The sequence below is a fragment of the Berghia stephanieae genome, chromosome 2 (assembly GCF_034508935.2).
Source record: "Berghia stephanieae isolate SIO BIC M18660-M18661 chromosome 2, UCSD_Bste_1.3, whole genome shotgun sequence".
NCBI classification, from domain to species: domain Eukaryota; kingdom Metazoa; phylum Mollusca; class Gastropoda; order Nudibranchia; family Aeolidiidae; genus Berghia; species Berghia stephanieae.
In genome coordinates, this window is record NC_088361.1 from 119,571,430 (window position 1) to 119,585,638 (window position 14,209).

Consider the following 14,209-nt stretch of genomic DNA (forward strand, 5'->3'; position numbering starts at 1 on the left):
ATAACGATCCAGTGTTTGTTCTTATATGTTTCACATAAAAACAACATATATCCTGATTAAACTGCATCCACAAAAAGAGATATAGCTACTTTCATAGGGTATGATGGACAATAAAGTATAACTCATTTAAGTAATGTTGGTATGTGGAAAAGGTTTTGAAATTAATTGGTATGTTGGGATACAATAAGATATATATTGGAATAATATTTTTTGTTTTTAAATGTTTTACGGCACTTGCAACACATTTAGGTCATATGAGCGGCAGTAAAAAGGTAAAAATTGGATAGTAAAAACATTCTAGATGTACAATTAAAAGGACGAGGAAAAAGTAATATGAAAGGGAATGGTACAAATAGGGAACAGATGCAGATTCCAAAAGCACACTATCAGTGTACTTAGATTGAGATTACCTAAATGTTTCACCCAGACACCAGAACAAGATCCCACCAAGAGGAACACACTCAAATTTTAACAAATCATATATCAAAAATAAAAAATAACAGAGAGATGATTTACAGGGGAAAAAAAATCATCTCCAAAACTATATACATTCGACTGTTTCACTCTCAGCCAAGGATCCCAGCCAGGGTCAGGACAAAACTAAGTAATCTCATTCCAAGTCAAAGATGGAAAGCTATTGGAAAATAGATACAGGGGGATAGAAGACACAGCAAGTACCTCCCTGCCCACTATGGGAATATATATATATAAATGCCATTTATTATATATATATATATATATATATATATATATATATATATATATATATATATATATATATATATATATATATATATAATCACAACTACTACAACTACTATCACTGATAGTAATAGTAACAGAAACAACAGCGATAATGAACAAATTCATCTTTACATTTTCTCTAATAGTGCTCACCCACATTAAAAATACATTAAAAGATGAAAACAAAATGAACCACGTTAATTATTCATCTGTGGCTCATACCTGATCAAAGCAAAAACAAGACATAATATGATATGCAAAGTCTGGACAGATCAAATCAGAGGCTTATATGCGTCTTGCTAAAATGACAATTTAGGAATCAGCTATACTATCTATGTAATTAGCTTAAAATCAGAAGGCTCTGAACCAACAATGCTCCATGTTGTACCATTACATATTTCATTAATTACATGAGGCGGTCTGGAATTCGATCCTTTATCAAAGCAAGCTGCTTTTTCTTCGTAATTTTCTTTCGAATTTCGTATTGCTTTGGCACTGTTTCATACACATCTTTTTCAAATTTTTATCTTGCATCAGTGCCTGCCTGCCTCTCAAATTGTTAAATAAATAATCTAGCAAATTAGTGAATATGCATAATGTATGGATTACATTTTGTCCTTCGAGTTGGCACTTGTAAAATTAAAAATATTCTAACGACGTAAATATATAATGAGTGAGATGCATTCAGCGTAAGCAATAAATTGAAATCACACCAGTTCGAAAACTACAATGTAACATAGGACGAAATGAACAAATTTGTGTTTAAAAGGAAACAAACTGCAATGGAGGATTTGTAACAAAAGGATAAAAAGGTTTATAAGATATGTCACTTTCTATATCATACACGATATGAGACATTATAAAATGGTGCTCAAAGTTTAGGAAGAGTTCATTTACTGTTTGTTTGGTTGTAGGGGTTTCAAGGTGATTACAGCATCTTCAGATCATTTCAACACTCGTGTAAAGAAAATGATAGAAAAGTCAAGGGTTTTAGCCATCAAACATCAAGGAAAAACAACAAGTCAAAGGGGACTAATTGAACAGATCAGAAGTTGATCCAACAGTAATATATCCTTGTAGCTTGTCTGAAACAATCTAAAAGTCACTGACACTACCACAAAATCTTCGTCATAAGGGATGCACTCAAATGGTTAGAGAGACATAATAACTAAGAATACCACAATAGAGAGCTGATTTACTAGGTGAAAAAATATGATCTCTTAAAAAAATCTATCTGACTGCCTCCCTCTTAGCAAAAGATTCAATGACACGGCCCAAGTGAAACTAGATGGGTCTCATTCCAAAATAAGGACACTATAGGTTGAGACAGGAGATAGCACGGATGTGAACTGATGAAGAATCCACCAGGGAGGGAGGGAGGGAATCGGGGTTGGGTGTTAGGGCAACAACATAAAAATATAACACAAATTGAAATGGTACAACGCAAGGCAGCTCGATCAGTGTTCAACAATTTTAAAACCACAAGTATTGTGACTGACATGCTAAAATCTCTCTGCTGGCAAACTCTTGAAGTAAGAAGGAAACAATCTAACGTCACATTTCTTTTAAATGGTGCACAGCCTTGTGGATCTACCAAAGGACAGATTAAAGAGTCTTCCAACTTTGTTAGTAACCAGGGGACATGGTATAAGATTCCAGATTCCACAATCAAACATCTATTGTCAAGCACAATCGCCTAACAGGCGTCATGTTTCGTTCAACAACGAAAAACAAAAAAACAAAACTCAATTATAACAAGGACCAAAACCAATCATTTTGCTTTTGAAGAGACTGCTTAACAAACTGAGCTATTAGAACTACTAGTTTCAACATTAGTAATTCCCCCCCCCCCCCCCCCTCCCCCCTCAATTATCATAGATCTCAAGACAGCCAGCCACCAAGCAAGCTCATGTTCAGAAATATAATATATTATAATATGATTTAAAGTAGAGAACAAATGTTTTACACGCTCAGTCATCTATACTATAAAAATTTATATCATTGGCTTTCTTAATGCCTTTGTGTATCATCTCAGATCCATTAATACTAACCTGCTAAACATATCTTCCTTTCAGTTAATTAGCAAAGCATGCCCAAGAAAAACTGAACTCACTGCCTTATTTTTCAGGTCATATAGATGTGCTACTTCTTTTAGGAAGCAGTAGAAGACTATGTTAAAAATACCTGTCATGATACTATGTGTTTAATCCTCAATAGCGTATCAAGTGATATGAACAACATTAGGGAACTTTGTGGAAGGTGTTTCATTAGTGTTATCATTATGGTAGTTTTTTTCTTCCTTTATCTTTTTCTTTGGTGCTGCCAATTCTTGTATCTGATTTGTTATAATTACCTATTTCTAAAAACAAATCAATTCAGTATACATTTATTGAAAACCAAACTAGAAAGTTAGTATGCAATCAAACTATACTTGAAATTTGACGATTTGGCCCCTTTTTCTTGGGCTTTGGGCTGTCCCTTATTTCAGGAATACTGTGAAGAGATGACATGGATACTGCCTTGTCCCTGTCTGATGCGCTAAGGTCCTCCCTGGATGATTTTGGCCGTTGATTCAGTCCATCTCTAGACCCACCCATTCTATTATCCCTACCAAGTCTCTCCCTCGATCCAGCAAGAGGAGACCGTGTCAGAGGCTCCAACTGTTCTCTTGATGGTGACCGCATGTTTCTCAAATTCTCCCTAGAACTTGTAATCATGGCCCGTTTTGCCAAATTTTCTCTTGATCCTTTAACTCTGCCCAAATTTTCTCTACTTGTACCTGTCATCCTGGCCAAATTTTCTCTTGAGCCTTTCACTTTTGCCACATTTTCTCTAGATGCTGCCAAATTTTCTCTAGATCCCCCTGCCAAATTTTTATCTGATCCTCTCAAAGCTATATTATCTCTGGAACCTCGTGCACCCTGCATGACTTCTCTAGAGTGCCTGATTGGACTGCTTTCAACAGCTGAATGACGGCGTGGTGGTTGAGACCCAGACCTTATTGAATGCTCTGAATCAGACCTGACTCGGCTGCCTCTTCTGGGTTCATCATCAACTATTTCTTCTACAAATTGGACATTTATTCCATCTACATTATCCTGTTCATCTTCAACATCCAATGTTTCTCCTTTCACCCTGTAAGGGAATGCAAGATTTCGACCACCACATATCTGTGAAAGGAAAGAATTTTGGAAAAGAGGTGAGTGAGGGGGAAAAAAAATGAATGATAAAGACACAAAAGTGTTTTAAAATAGAAAAGAACGATATGGAAATGCATTATCGAGGCTATTTCAGGAACTGAGAACAAAACATGAAAAGAATACTGTAGATATCAAATGCAATTTTGTTTATGTACAATAATAAAAATATAAATACTTAAATAAATGAGAAAATTAAGAAATAAATTTTAAATTTTTTTTTAAAAGTAAAAAGAAAGACAAAAAGAAAGAACTTAGTAATTAAGGGGCGATTTGGGACTAATTATTAGAAAAATCCTTCTTGAGATTTTGGTGGAAAACGATATTTCATTATCTTAGAAATAATATTATTGAAGTCCAACTTCTCAAAATAGACTATAAAGGGGCAAAAAACTCAGTAAAAAAGGGTACAGGTAGTAAGAAAAGTGTGGGGAGCTGCAAGGTCTGGGCCGGACGTCCCGCTTGCTGAAAGGAAATTGATGTGCATTTCGAACCCAACACCTCTCATTTCCAGGTGCATTGATTGCCGCGTAATCCTGTCTGACAGAGATTATTGCATATGGCCTCTCATGCATTATTGTGTCCATAACAGCACCTTCCCGTGGTGTTCCCCGTTTCTACTGAGTTTGTTATGGGCGCGACCGAGTCCCCGGCGGTATAACCGGGCTAGGGAGTAGGTGGGACCCCTTCCTCTTAAGGTGCAGGAGACAGAACCCACCGATGAGTGGTACACGCTCTGCTCCTCACCCACCCACCTCACACTCATTCTCTAGTGTGGTGTCCTCTGTATGTCCTTACTTTCTTAATCTACCCCTATAGCTCATACTTGTTTCCTAGTGCTGTAACTTTAACACTTCTATACTCCCTCTTTGGTCGACCTGTGGCCCATGTCTTCTGTATGACTATCTGTGATTGATTGTAATCATGTATCCTTCTTAAAAAATTGAGATTTTTAGGGGAAAGGGCTGGTATACCTTTGTTTTAGGCCCACAGAATCTCTCATCGACACAAATGACCCAGGACGTGACGATCCTCTGTTTATGAAATATGGCCCTTTAAGCAGAAAGAATAACTGAAATAGATAACTGCAAGCCAGGAAACAGTAGGTGGCGGGGAATGGGCGACCGTCAATCATGAAAGAGACTGTGGGAAAGACGAAATGAAGGCTACTTGACTAGACCCTATAAAAATTAATTATATGAGGAACATGCATCTGCAGCTCAACTCCTGATGTTATGCAGCTGACAAGGAATACAGGTTAGGGTGGGAAGACAGACCAGAGACTCCCCAGCATGCCATGACAAACAAAAGGAAAGCATACGAGCTCGGACGTCGCCTCGAAAAAGGTCCGCGCCAGACAGTGAGTACCCAGGCTGATCTGCGCGAAAAGTCAGCTACTGGGACAAAGAAATTCCACAAACATTTGAATATTTTACAAATTAACATTTGTGGAATCAGGAATAAAAAGACAGAGCTGAAGAAATTATTAAATGAAAAGGAAGTTCACATTGCTTTACTTCAGGAAACCCTGTATAAAAATAGCGATCCATATATTGCTGGTTATACATACTATACCTGCAAATGTGACGACTGCCGTGGTGTTATTACTTATATAAGAAATGACATCACGGGAGATGTTACTTCTAAACCATCACAGAACTCAACTGATGTACAGAAAGTCACCTTATGGCACCTAAATAAGAAATTTACCATTTACAACATTTACAACCCTCCACGGTGTACTATAAACCTAACAGATCAAAACAGTTCCCAATACAACAACACAATAATTGCTGGTGACTTCAATGGCCACTCTCCACTATGGGGATACAAAAATCTAAACAACACAGGAAAAGAACTAGAAAAGCTTTGCAATACAACCAACCTCACCATTTTACAAAATGCAGACTCAGTCCCGACACTTCTTCACAGAGCTCATATGTCCCTGAGTCATCCCGATCTAACCATCATCTCCTCTGACCTTCTGAATTCTTGTCACATTAAAGTCCTGGATGAAATAGGCAGTGACCATAAACCAATTTTAACACAAATAACAGTTCAAACACAGAAGAAAACATTTGAGCAGAAATCCAAATGGAATTTCAAGAAAGCAAACTGGGATGTTTTCACAGCAACATTAGATGACCAGCTTCCAAAAATTACAGATACATCAAGTGTAGAACATTTAAACGAAGCCCTCACCAAAGCCATTCTTGCAGCTGCAAAAGCAGGAATTCCAAGAGGTAGTCGACAGAATTACAAACCCTTCTGGAGCAAAGAAATTGAAAAAGCAGTAAATGCAAGAAAGGAAACAAGGAAAAACTTAGAGGAAAACAAAACCATTAAAAACAAGATTGAGTACAATAAAGCATCGGCAATTGTCAAAAGAACTATTAACAACGCTAAAAGAAAGAAATGGGCAGACACATGCGCTAATATTGACCTCAATCAAAATGGGAAAAAAGCATGGGCCTTACTTAATCATCTTAACAATGAAACCCCGAAAACCAACCCAAAGCCCATGAAAACTACAGAAGGAACAATCGTAGATGACCAAAAAAAAGCCATGATCTTCAACAAACATTTTGCTTCAGTAAACAAGGCATCAAAAAGAAGTGAAAAGGACAAAAAATTGATTAAAGACCTTAAACATCAAGAAAAGGCCCCAAAAGCTATCTCATATCTGTTCAAAGAGGGCTTTACCATGTCAGAACTTCACAGAGCTATGAAAAAACTCAAGTTAAGGAAATCCCCTGGACCAGATAAGATACACAATGAAATGCTCCTGCATCTTAGCGTGAGAGGTAAACAGATGCTTCTCAAACTTATAAATCTAACATGGGAGACAGGAATAGTACCAAGGGGATGGAAAAATGCTATTATAATTCCAATCTTAAAGAAAGATAAACCACCCGACGAAACGAAAAGTTACCGACCAATATCTCTCACCTCATGTGTTGGAAAGATCGCGGAGAGAATGGTAAATAACCGATTATACTGGTGGCTGGAGACATGTGGCCTACTAAATAAATATCAGCAGGCTTTAGGATAGGGCAAAGAACAGAAGATCAATTGTTTAGATTAAGTCAAAAAATAATTGATGGCTTTCAAGATGGAAAACATACAGTCGCGGTTTTTGTTGATCTCCAACAGGCCTATGACAAAGTATGGAGGAAAGGGTTGTTATCAAAAATGATGGACTACGGAATTGATGGAAATCTCTACTTCTGGATTAAACAATTTCTCAGTAACAGAACAATCCAAACAAAAATTAATAACGGACTGTCAAACAGAGAAGTATTAGAGGAAGGTCTCCCACAAGGATCCTGCCTCAGCTGTACTCTCTTTCTTATTTTTATAAATGATCTACCAGAAGTATTACAGACAGAAAAGGCCCTATATGCTGACGATTTAGTTATGTGGTATACTACAAAGCACCTACCAATAGCCTCCAATAGAATAAATGAAGATTTAGAAAGCTTAAACACCTTCTGTGATAAATGGAAATTAAAAGTAAATTGCAATAAAACAGTCTACTCTATATTTACTAAGAGCCATCCTGTTTCCAAGAAAGAAATAACACTCTCCATCCAAGGCCATCGACTCGCGAAAGAAGAAAACCCCACATATTTGGGCATACAGTTAGACAGACAACTATCTCTGAACAAACACACTCAGAATGTAAAAATCAAAGCCACAAGGAGACTCCAGTTACTAAAACGACTAGCCAGTACTAATTGGGGAGCAGACAAAAACTCGCTTCGACAACTCTATTTAGGCTATGTGCGTTCCGTCATGGACTACAATTTAGCCCTCCAAAATGTAGGTAGTAAAAACACACACAAAACCTTGGACAGAGTACAAAACCAAGCCCTTCGCTTCATCTCCGGTGCCCTGAGATCGACACCCACAGCAGCATGTGAAATACATACTAATGTGGAACCACTTGGACTTCGCAGAGAATCAGCAGTGCTTGAAATGGTTGAAAGATACAAACGAAAAGAGGAAAACCATCCAAACAGAATTCTGGCAGAGAAATGGAAACCAAGAACAAGATTAAAACAAAAATCCCTGCTACACATTGCTAACAACTTGAATGAAGACACAGACTCCCAGAAAACAGAGAAAAATCTATTTTAATCAGTCAAAAACCTCCATACGCCGAACTAAAACTTCCAAAAATAAAGACTAACCTCATAGAAGAAACAACAAGAAATAAAAACAAATCAGATATACAAACATTAGCAATGAAGACAATACAAGAATACTCAGACAACTGGATACATGTTTACACAGATGGATCTGCCCACAAAGGAACTAAAAATGCTGGGTATGGGTTTGTAGTAGAATACCCAGATAAAACCTGTGATAAAATCCACAATTCTTGCGGAAGCTCCTGCTCAAACTACGAGGCAGAGGCAGTTGCAATAGAAGCCTCACTGCGACACCTCTCTTCTGTTTTCCAGCTAAACCCTTCAAAACTTCAAAACACTGTCATCTTCACAGACTCCAAATCGGTTCTCCAAGCTCTCGATTTAGATAAACTCTCCTCAACGTTCAATAGTTTAAGATCTCAACTAGATGAATTCCTTACAACACACAGAGTAGACTTATCTCTCCAGTGGATACCGGGACATTCAAATATACCAGGAAATGACAATGCAGACAGACTAGCCAGACTCGGATCAACACTTTTACAACCATCATTTCCAGTATCCTTAGACACAGCGAAACAAATAATCAAAACAAATAAGAGAGAAGAATGGATGAACAGTTGGGCAATGAGCACCACGGGTAGATGTATGTTTTCCCATATGACCACTCCTGTAAAGACTGATTGCCTAAATAAGCTCAGAAGACACCAGCAAAGCATCATCTTTCAACTAAGAACACAACACATACCGCTCAACAACCATTTAAGCAAAATTACAAAAGACACATCCCCCTCCTGCCCCCTATGTCAACACCCCAATGAAACAGTAACACACCACTTGCTTGAATGTCAACCTCTTGAAGATCTGAGATGCACATTCCTCCCACCAAATCCAAGCATCAGTAACACACTTTATAGTCACCTGGAACAACTACAAAAGACATCTAACTTCTACGTTATGGCACAAGACCGAAGGGCTAGAGCTCAGGTGGTCGCTGGTTCGGATAAGTAAGTAAGTTAGTAAGAAAAGTGTGAAAAACAGAAAGCTATTTTGTTATTTTCTCAATATGTTCATTTTTCTAGGGTATAGGATACTGTGTCAAATATTTCTCAGAATCTATTAAATGGAATTGTCTGAAAATTTCCACACTTATCCCAGAGATAATGTAGTATGTCGCCAAAGAGAGATTTTTTTGGATAAGGTATATGTATTTTGAATTATCATACAAATTATAAATTGTTAACATCAATTTGTCATAACATTTAGATTAGCAACATTGTAATAAAAATCCCATTAGCTAAAGCTGTAAAACCTCTCTATGGTGACACGAAATGCTACAATGTTGATTCGAAGGAAGAATATGGAGCTTTATTCCTTCATTAGTTTTTGTGGAAAGTTTGCAACAAGATAGTACTTTTTTATGCCAGACTCCCAAATCAGATCGCAAAACGGGTATCAACACAGATAATGTATATTTTTGATTGGTCAAAAATCTACTGATTAATGGATCACAGGAAAAGTGGATAGCTGTTTACCTTTGGTACAAAGAGAGTCCAAATATAGATGAGGATGCACAGCCAGCTTGAAGCCATCTTGACCCAGACTGTGGCCCAATTCTGACCAAACTTACTCAGATCGGATTCATTGGGTCTGCCAGATGAAATAGATATATATAATAAAGTTCGACTACGTCTACTAGTACTACTCCTATTGCTACGACTACTATTACGACTACTACTACTACTACTACTACTACTACTACTACTGCTACTACAATTACAACTACAATAACTGCTAATACAACAACTACAACCAGCATTACTATCACCAAATGATCATCACTATCACCATAACGAATATTTATAACCACATCATCAACAACACAACAATGACCACCAAATATCATCATCACTACCATATCCTCATTATAAGCACTACTTATATGTTATTAATCTATTACTAAATTCATACATGCTTATGCGATATCCTTCAGCTAATGCACATTTAATCCTCCCCTTAATAAACTGTAAAAAAAACATCACATTCTTATGATAAAATGAACATTTTACTTTTTGAGATGAGTGTTTTGTTCATCACAAAATTTGAAGAAAAATCTTTGTTATAATTATGAGAACGCCATGCTGATCTATAAAGTGTGTTTTGCTACACAAAATTATGTATAGTATGTACTTAGCACTTTTGAGTTTGAGTGTGAAAAATCAATTTCTTGTGTTCGGTAAGAATGAGATTTCAGGAAAAATCCTGAATAGAAATGGTAAAGAGAGATTTAAATGGGTTTTGAATTTAAAATTATGTATTTCGCAATGTCAAGGAATGTGTCGACAATATTTTCAAAAATGTCAGCTCACTTTGGCAGGAAAAAAACCCCAAAACAAACTGTCCTTTCAACAACAAAAATATGTTAGAGAGAAACTGACTGAACAACTGATATATAGAACTTTCTTGTTTTTGCTGGGACTTGTTTGTTATATCTGCTCAACTGTAATAATAACAAAGATGAAAAAAAAAAGATGATGTGAAATGTGAGCCTTTATATATCGAAATATCGACTAAACGTGATCAAAGCACTTTACAAAGGGTCCCTAACCAACAGCAACATATAACATACAAAATGAAACATCGCCTGTTAGGCGATATTACAATTTTTTTCCGACTGGGACAATGCTGATAATTTCCAGGTAGTCATTTTACACCTGAGTACGGTGAGAGAATGTGAGTAAAGAGTCTTTTCCAAGGACTCATCTATGAGCCGGAGCGAGGCTCGAATCCAGGACCTTCCGATCTGAAAGTGAGTGTCATACCACTAAACCACATAGCCACAATGCTAGCCACATGATGATGATGATGACAATAATAATAATAATAATAATAATAATAATAATAATAATAATAATAATAATAATAATAATAATAATAATAATAATAATTAAAATAATAATAATAATAATAATAATAATAATAATAATAATAATAATAATAATAATAATAATAATAACAACAATATATCTTTATTGTCCTTGAAAAAAAGTGGCAATTTGTTATTTGGTTACACATTTATAACAATACAATATATTGAAATAGACACACATATGCACAGTAGTAACATTGTAGTCATCATCACCATCATCGGCATCACAAACATCACTATCATCATAACAACATTCCTAATATTTCCGTTACAATCCTTCACTTTCACCATTCCCCTTTAACACCATCACCATCCTCATCATAATCCATATTATATTATTAAATAATGGAAATATGACAATAATAATATAAGTAGTACTGCGAATAGTGGGACCACTGTAGAACCACTATTCGCAGTAGTAGAAGCGCTCTCCTATCTCTGAAAATTAGTTTTTGTCCCCCACTGAACACAACACTATTTTCTGTTCAAAATGGCGTGTTGTCGAATGGCTTGAAGTTGAATGAGTTTGTTAGTTTGAGAAGGAAAGAAAAGGAGGGATGATTGAAACATTTTGTGTGACTGAGAATTGAGATTTTGAACGTTTCAACTTTTCCTTCAAATCTGAAACTTGACAAGATCGTGTTTTGTTTTGTTTTTGTTACCCCAATCCAATCCATGAAAATTTCCCAGTCCCCACCACTCCAACTTGATCATTCGTTCACATCTTGAAATCTATCAGCTCATGTGTCAGATTACTTTAATGAGAATAGTTCCGTCCCCGTTTATTGTATTATTTACAGTTAGTTAAATATATCTTATAAAGTTCCAGTAATCTCTCTCTCTCTCTCTCTCTCTCTCTCTCTCTCTCTCTCTTTCTCTCTCTCTCTCTCTCTCTCGCTGTTGCTCGACTCATATCTCAGTGCTCCTGCAAATAATAGAAGTTATCAATAAACTACCTCTACTACTAAAACGACCAACACATCATCATTACTACTACTACCACAGCATCATCATTATCCTTATAGTCATCATCACTACCACTACTATATCATCAACACCACCACTATAATAACAATCACCATATCAACACCACCATCACTACACATCGTGATCGTCAACGAAATGCAAAATAATAATAATAGTAATAGTTTAAGAAAATAAATAAATAAATAAAATAATAATAATAATTAATTTTAAAAAATAATTCTAGTAATAATAATAATGCAGTTTATTTATATTTTGCGCCCAATCCTCTATACAATAAAGCTCTAGGCTCAAGGCTACTACTGCAAATAACTGAAATGAATGATATCTACCAGTTGCAGTACTACTGCGAATAATGTATACGAACACTATTTACTATTCGCAGTACTACTGCGAATAATGAAAACGACCGCTATCTACTATTCACAGTAGTACTGTGAAAAGAGGTGGCCAATAATAAAAGCTATAATAATAGGAATAATAATTAAGTGTTTTAAGTACCACTTAAAGACTATTGGCATGCACTGTCAAAACTATCACTAACTTCCTGCTTGCTAAAATAAATATAGACTCTCATGATTGATCATATTCTATGGAAGCAAGATAGAAGGATTAAAATAATTCAGTGCAAGCATGTTCTTGACTTTTTCCAAGTAATGAGCATTGCGGATATGATGTTGAGATAACTTCATATAGCGGTCCTTCAAATAGTGCACATGATCAAGTGTTTTTCAAAAGTAACACAAACAATAACAAATTTAAAAAGTTGATGCTATTGTTAGACCTTTCCTATTGTTATGCAGTCAGTATGATTAAAAAAAAAAAAAAAGATACATGAATAATTTTGTTCAAGGCTATGACAAAAATGAGCATCCTCTTAAAATTATTAAGTGGCTTTTGTAAACGGTAATGGACTGACATTGTTAAAATGTAAAGTCACCTTCCTTATTGTTATAATGAGCCCTCAACGATAACACTTTATGCTTGTGGAGCTCTTGTGTGCAAAAATTGTATAATAGCACGCTTGCCAGTGCCAATATTTAAAAATCTGTCTTTCTTACGAAAAAATATCTGGACTTTAAGGAAAAAAGCCTGTGTTAACCAAAAATCCATTATGAAATATCACTATGAAATACAAGAGAATATGTGTAGTGTGGTTCACTTTTGCCAACCACCATTCATGAGTAAATTGTTGGTTAAACAGTGCTGATGGTGGGTAACAAAAAATGAAAAAAAAGGTTGCCTTTAAGCCCAATTTTTACTGCATTAACCTCAAATTTTAGAGCAATTAAGATGATAAACTATCATTGATACTCTAGCTAATTTCTGGAGAGTAGGAAACTGTATCTATTTGTTCCACCACATATCAAGTCTCTCACTGCCAGTACATTTGCTTGTGTGAAATCAAATTTATTCAAAGTAGAAAATCCCTGATTTCAAAATCACAGATTTCCACATATCCGAGGAAAACTATCAGCACTGTTTAAAAATCAAAATCTGGTGGGGAAAAAAAATCCTCAATTTTAAAAACAAATTATTGTACCAAATAATTCACCGACCATTTTTATGATTTTTCTAGAAATTTCAAACCTATCCAACACAAAAATTGACTATTTACACTCAAACTCAAAAGCAATGAGTACACACTATACATACTGTTTTGCAGCAAAACGAGCATTGAATAATAGCATTAAGGCCTTACAAACATAAGCTTAGCCACAGTGCCCCATTATATGTTTCATTGAGGTCAATTGAAATAGATTCTTAAAGTAACAAAAATAAAAAATTCCAAACTTATAAAGTTTCTCTTTTTAATTCACTTTTTGACATCTGGCTATCATCAGCCTAGTACCGCTATGAGCCAGTGTGTCCCATACTGTTGGCATGGATGAATCGTACCAATATTATCCACTCACCTGTACCAGTTTGTCAATTGCATCATGATGTAGAGAGAAGCCAGGCAAAAGACGAGGTGGAAGAATGAGTAAGAGTAGACAACTCCTTCTGCCTCATTGTGAATCACTTTCTGACCTCCGAACTCTGATGGATTGTCTCCTAAAATAGTGGAAACAAAATTTTTTGATCAAAATGACAGCGCACTACCAGAATGCACTGCTTGCTTAGAGAATATACATTATGGAGGGGTTAAAATTCATTCCTGAATATTTCAATTTTTTTTTTTAGATTTATCAGTTAAATGC

The 14,209-nt window shown here is 35.8% G+C and overlaps 1 protein-coding gene across 1 annotated transcript in view; it reads right to left on the bottom strand.

Moving 5' to 3' along the window:
- Positions 1-1,209: 1,209 nt before the first annotated feature.
- The window catches only part of LOC144966427 (putative serine incorporator), a 30,121-nt gene continuing 17,121 nt past the window's right edge, over positions 1,210-14,209 (bottom strand). The window contains exons 13-15 of the mRNA XM_078902858.1: positions 13,925-14,063; positions 9,631-9,745; positions 1,210-3,914 (exon numbers count right to left, since the gene is read on the bottom strand). Coding sequence (XP_078758984.1) covers positions 3,165-3,914; positions 9,631-9,745; positions 13,925-14,063 — 1,004 coding nt within the window. The 3' untranslated portion in view covers positions 1,210-3,164. The remainder of the gene's footprint in view (positions 3,915-9,630; positions 9,746-13,924; positions 14,064-14,209) is intronic.